The sequence below is a fragment of the Molothrus ater genome, chromosome 4, assembly GCF_012460135.2.
Source record: "Molothrus ater isolate BHLD 08-10-18 breed brown headed cowbird chromosome 4, BPBGC_Mater_1.1, whole genome shotgun sequence".
Classification (NCBI taxonomy): domain Eukaryota; kingdom Metazoa; phylum Chordata; class Aves; order Passeriformes; family Icteridae; genus Molothrus; species Molothrus ater.
In genome coordinates this window covers 29,988,655-29,994,654 of record NC_050481.2, presented here as the reverse complement: position 1 = coordinate 29,994,654, position 6,000 = coordinate 29,988,655, and the positions used below count along the sequence as shown (strand labels likewise).

General features: G+C 48.6%; 1 protein-coding gene across 1 annotated transcript; it reads left to right on the top strand.

Annotated features, from left to right (window-relative positions):
* The first annotated feature begins 341 nt into the window (after nt 1-341).
* SFRP2 (secreted frizzled related protein 2) lies at nt 342-4,669 on the top strand. Its single transcript, XM_036382899.1, has 3 exons — nt 342-978; nt 1,614-1,694; nt 3,092-4,669. Exons 1-3 carry the CDS (start codon nt 486-488, stop codon nt 3,394-3,396), a joined length of 879 nt encoding a protein of 292 aa, XP_036238792.1. The 5' UTR covers nt 342-485; the 3' UTR covers nt 3,397-4,669.
* Nucleotides 4,670-6,000: the final 1,331 nt, after the last annotated feature.

Below are 6,000 nucleotides of genomic sequence, written 5' to 3'. Positions count from 1 at the left end.
CTCCAAACGCGGGCAGGGGGTGCCGGGGGGAGCGCGGCGGCTCCGCAGCAGCTGTGCCAGAGGCAGAGCTCACCTCCAGCTCCCCGCGGCCCCTGCCCGGCACAGGAGCTCCTCGGGGCTCTTTGTTCGCCGGGATCTTTCCCTCCTTCTCCGCGCTCGCACGGTAATGTTCCTTCCAAAGATTTCCTGCCAAAAGACAATCCCCCTGAGCAAAAGCAGACCGAGAAAGTAGTGACCAATCCTTTCTGGATGGCTGTCACCAGGCTCCTCCCAGCCCCCGCTCCCCCTGCTATTTGCATACAAAAAAATCCAGAAAACTCCCGTTTGCCCCAGCATCTCGCTCAGACTCTCCGTCCCCGCCTGGCAGCCGGAGCCCGGGCTGGGGGACGCTGCCTGCGGCTGAGGTAGCGTCGCGCCGCCCGCCCCGTCACCCCGGCCCCCCGAGCCTTTCGCCAGCCCCCCCTCCACCTCCTCCGCGCCCCAAAATGCAGCGCCGCCTCTGCGCCCTGCTCCTGCTGGCGTCCCAGTGCATGGGCTCGGCCGCCGGGCTCTTCCCTTTCGGGGAGCCCGACTTCTCCTACAAGCGCTCCAACTGCAAGCCCATCCCCGCCCCGATGCTGCTGTGCCGGGGCATCGAGTACCAGAGCATGCGGCTGCCCAACCTGCTGGGGCATGAGACGGTGCAGGAGGTGCTGGAGCAGGCGTCCACCTGGATCCCTCTGGTGCAGAAGCAGTGCCACCCCGACACCAGGAAGTTCCTCTGCTCCCTCTTTGCCCCCGTCTGCATCGACGACCTGGACGAGATCATCCAGCCCTGCCACTCGCTGTGCGAGGAGGTGAAGGAGAGCTGCGCCCCGGTGATGTCCGCTTTCGGCTTCCCCTGGCCCGACATGCTGGACTGCAGCCGCTTCCCCAAGGACAACGACCTCTGCATCCCGCTGGCCAGCAGCGACCACATCCTCCCCGTCACCAGGGAAGGTAAGAGGGAGCGGCCGGGTCGCCCCCGCAGCGGCAGCATCTACCCCGACGAGGCGCCCCGACAGCGGGGTCCCTCCGCGGCTCTCCACGGGGGAGCGAAGGCGTCTGCCTTCAGCTACAGCCCCGGGGCTCCGGGACGGGGGGACCGGGGAGGTGGCCGCAGACCAGGCTCAGGGAGGCTTTTCTAAGGGGCCCGGGGAAACCGCAGGCACCGTCGGGGAGCTGTCATCGGCCTGCGCCCATCTCCGTCCTCACAGAAAAGGTCTGGGATTCGGCGCTGGAGCCGCGCAGCATCCAGAGGGCCGATGGCCTTGTACGAGAGTCATCGCTGTAGCGCGGAGCTGGGGTGCTCTGTGTCGTGTTCCGACCTCCCTCCCCACTCCCCTTGTACTTTTTTACCCGCTAAAACAAAAACTTTTGGTTGAGGCGTGACCTTAAAAGTCCACCGTGACCCCTGTAGCGGGTCTGCCGCAGGAAAGGCGGGACAAAGTGCTCGGGCAGCTTCGGGGCTGGGGGGAGAAGGAGCAGGCTCTGGGGTGAAGGGATGGAAAGCTGGCGTTTCCCAAAGGGTTCCCAACGCCACCTGCTGTTCCTTTCTCCCCGGGTCTGACGGGGACTGTTGCTTGCATTTGCAGCACCCAAGGTCTGTGATGCCTGCAAAAACAAAAATGAAGATGATAATGACATCGTGGAAAACCTCTGCAAAAACGACTTTGGTAAGTGGAAGCAGAGCTCCTCTCGCTTGAAACTTGAGAGTCGAGGATCAGGTACAGCTCCCAGTGGAGTCAGTAAGAGATGTGCCTGAATAAAGGCAGGGCTTTGACCGTCGGGTCACAAAACACAGAATTCCACCTTGGAGTAAAAAGTAGCCCTTTTTATCATTCTTTTCTGTTTACTGTTTTGAAGTAGTGCTCTTTTATGTGGATGCTGCTGGCAAACCCAATAGAAAGTAAAAAGAGGAAAAAAAAAAAAAGAGAATCTTTCATGCAGACTATTGCCTGGGGAGAAGTAGAGCAAAGCTTCATTTAGATGTTTGAGACAGAGCTGCATGACCAATCTCAGTGTATCGTAAGAAAGACTCTCTCTGCAGATTAAGAATGAAGCTCTATATATCATTTGACAGAGAAGGTAATGCACAGACAATTGGGGATATAAACTTAATGGGAAGATCTGGGGTTAGAGGAGGACAAGAAAGCCTCTTCAACACAGACAACTGAAGGACACATTATCCACACATTAGCATTTCAAGAGCAAAAAGGAATAAGGAGGGGAATCCTTTTACAATAGGTCAGTGTTTAATACCTGGAAACAGATTTGTAGTGTAAGTATCTACGACAATTCAAAAGTCTTTCTTTAAAAAAAAGCAAACAAAAACCCACCCAAACCCTGAAACTATGATTGTGGGACATAATTGCTAAAACAATCAATAGTTTTGGCCCAGCAAATTGCACTCAGATAAATCCTCCTAAAGCTAAACATGCCCCACAGCTTCTTACAGAACCCTGTAACCCCCTCCTAGTTATTTTACCAAATCGAATGCAGCTGTTGGACCAATTTGCCCTCCATGGGATCTATTCTTTCAAAAAAACAATGCATGTGAAATATCATTTCCTTACAGGTTTGCCTAAAATCCTCTCCAGCCTAATAAATTAAGTGTAGAAGTTTTGAGCTGCAGCAGAGATCAGGTTTCAGATTAGGTCTAGGTATTGCCTCCCCACCTCCCCTTCAAACGCTACTTTCAGGAAAGCTGCCCTCTCCCAGTAAAGAAAAAACAGTGCTCTGCTTAGTGTAGCAAACCTGCCCTCTCTCTGCTGCAAACAGGAGAAAAGCTGGAAAAAATATTAATTTAGAAAGGAAGGGGAGAGAGGGGGAGGGGAAAGAGGAGAAAAGAAATCAAAAAAACCTCAACCCTAAGGTTGATTCAAACCGAAATGACTTGCATGCCCTTTGTGGCTTTAGAAATGGAGCCACCTGCTGCCTCTTCTGTCAGCCCTGACAGTTTAATTAGCAATAGAGCACCTCCCTCCCCAGGTCCTCTTTATGTGCACTAATGGGAAAAAAACCTCTCAATCTCTCTCCCTCTCCCCACTTCCCCCTCCCCTCGCTCTATTAGCCTTGAAGATAAAAGTGAAGGAGATTGCCTACATCAATGGGGATACCAAGATCACCCCTGAAACAAAGAGCAAAACCATCTACAAGCTGAATGGGCTGACAGAAAGAGATCTGAGGAAGATAGTGCTCTGGCTCAAAGGTGGCCTCCAGTGTACCTGCGATGAGATGAACGACATCAACGTCCCCTACTTGGTGATGGGGCAGAAGCAGGCTGGGGAACTGGTGATCACCTCGCTGAAGCGGTGGCAGAAGGGGCAGCGGGCGTTCAAGCGCTTCTCCCGCAGCATCCGCAAACTGCAGTGTTAGTGGCTTCGGCTCTGGCTGTCCTCCAGCAGCCACCCCTGTCCCAAGCTCTCTGGGCCTCCAGCGCCTTCCTGCTTTGGCCCCTGTGAGCCTCCAGATGCCATGGGCACGAGGCACAGCTGCCCGAGAGGGGAAGAACCCCTCAGTTTTTGTACATAGTTTAAAATGTAATAAAAAAAACCATAATGACTATTTTTGGGAAGCATTAAAGTATCTCGCTTAAAGCTTGGGGTTTTTTTATGGTTGCAAATGTGACTTTGCTCTGAGGTCTTTCCCTCTTGGTTTTGGTAATGCTGGTTCATTTATCTTGCTGCTTCTCTGTGTGCGTGCATGTTTGTGGTGGCACGGCAGGGGCCGCAGAGAGAGCCAAGCGCGCGGCTGGGCTGTCACCGCGGGCACTGCGCTCCCGCGGAGCTGACACCGCTTCCCACCCGCACCAGCGCTGGAAAGGTCACCTTACGACTCTTGCATGTGATACATAGGCACCAGTAAGAGTATATTAACCATCCTCACTTTTTATTTTCCACAAGTCTGAGCCCTCTCTCAGAAAAAAAAAAAAAAAGAACAAGTTTTGGAGCTGGTTGATCTGAATCCACCTTTTTTGTTTAATTGTTTTGCAAATTAAACCATCTGTAGCCTAACTGTAATATACCTAGTGGTTAATCTGAAAGAGTTGTAAAATATTGCTTTAATTAACCTTGTAAATACTCCAGATAAATGTTATATTCTTGTATATAAACTTTACATCATAGTTTACTTATTGTCTCTGTCTGTATCACTTTAATCCATTTTGGGAGAACTGGGAGAAAGATGTCCAACTGGACTTTGTCATGGCAAAGCAGAATTTGTCATTCCACCCTAAGTGACCAGTAGAAAAGCACAAGGAGGTCTCTAGTGCTGCAATCAGAAAATCTGTAGTGGACCTCATTTCCCCAAAGATGAGCCCAAAAGACACAGGACTGAGGTTCAGTCAGCTCATTTGAATATGTGTCTGTTGAGCTCTTGGAGATGAGGCTTCTTTTCATGTGGCTCCTTTGTTCGATTGCCTGCATTTTCTCATCTTCTCAGAGGACTTTCCTGACATGGAATTGTAATGAGACCACAGTCTTAAAAATTAAATCCATCTTTCCATTTCTTGAAAAAGACATATTAAGGAGGGAAATGTCATTTGCTACTTGCAATTCAGAATAATGGTAGAGCAAGGCATTTTTTTTGTATGTACACTCACTATACTTATTGAGAAAGAAAATAAAAGATACCTAATAGTGTAACTAAATGAATGTTTTTCAGCATTTTTCTTACAAACGTTTTCTGATGAAGAGTTTTACCTGAATTTTATTGTACTTACCCTGAAAAATAGTCTTGCTTCCCAGTGCTTTTACACACAGAAAATTCTTCATAGCTTCACTGACAGCCCCATGAGCAGTCCCATATTCCCCAGAACATTTTATGTTAACTCTTCACTGACAGAATACAAATCCAACACTAGACTTTTCTGTAAAATGAAAATCCCATTATTTTAATAAATTTTGTGTAATTTTTCATCATCAGGATCAAAAGATGAAAAGGAAAGATCCAGCATGTACACCGTTTCAGAAAAATGAGTTATTTGCCCTCTCCCACAGTCTTAATGCATTCACTATAACTGGTACAAACAGTGGTAGGATGCTGACCATGCAAGAAAAGAGCAATCCTCATAAATGTCCTCAAAAGTACAATTTTTTTTTAAAAAATGTAAAAGGGAAAAAAGTAACGAATCACCAAACAAAATCCCCATTTCAAACTGGCTCTTAATTATTTTGTGAAACGATATCTGTATTTAAAGGCCAATACCTTGCTGAAATGTCATTAAAACCTTTCTTCTGAATGCACCTGACTTACCAGGAAACAGATTTGACTCTTTTCATGTAATTATTCTAACACCGGCACTCTGTCCATCATCTTACAGAGCCATTTGCATTCAGGTGTTTTATCACTCTACCCATTCTGCTCAGCATATGATGTAATGCCTGTACCTGAACAGCCTTGGGCTTAGAGGGAGCAAGCTCACTCTTCAGGAGCTGTCTGAAGATGGACCTGCAGAAAACAGGCATGTGTGCCCCACGGAGGAAAACACTTTGAGGAGGAGGTTGCTGCAATGCAGGCACTGGGGACTGAAAATGAGCAGCCAGGACTGTTGCACACAGCCTGCCTTACAGATACTAAGTTGTCCTACAGCAGCCATAAAATTATCTTAATTGGGCTGTCCTGGAAGGCAGCAGTACTGATGCTGATGAGGACAGACAGGTCACAAGTTACTCACTCTGGGGTCATGTTAAGGCCAAGACCATATAACAGACTTTTGCCAAATTACTTAAATGCATAAAGCATACCACCTATGATCAAAAGTGCCCTGTCTTAAAGAAAAACCTCATATCACATTCCCCTTCACAACATAAACACAGCTACACCAGCAAAATCCTGTTCATATCAGGACGAATTCAGGAGAAGAAGAACAAATTTAACTGGCAAACATTCAATTTTGCTAGCATAATCAGCGTCCTGGATTAAGAGCACCCTGCCATACAGATGCCCTACTGATAAAGCCTTCTGCTTGTGGCCCTTGGC

What these genes read in the sequence shown, in the direction of transcription:
- SFRP2 (XM_036382899.1), top strand. Translation starts at nt 486, where the DNA reads ATGCAGCGCCGCCTCTGCGCCCTGCTCCTGCTGGCGTCCCAGTGCATG. An exon ending in CCTCCCCGTCACCAGGGAAG is followed by an intron (nt 979 to 1,613) that starts GTAAGAGGGAGC and finishes TTGCATTTGCAG; the next exon opens with CACCCAAGGTCTGTGATGCC. An exon ending in CCTCTGCAAAAACGACTTTG is followed by an intron (nt 1,695 to 3,091) that starts GTAAGTGGAAGC and finishes TCGCTCTATTAG; the next exon opens with CCTTGAAGATAAAAGTGAAG.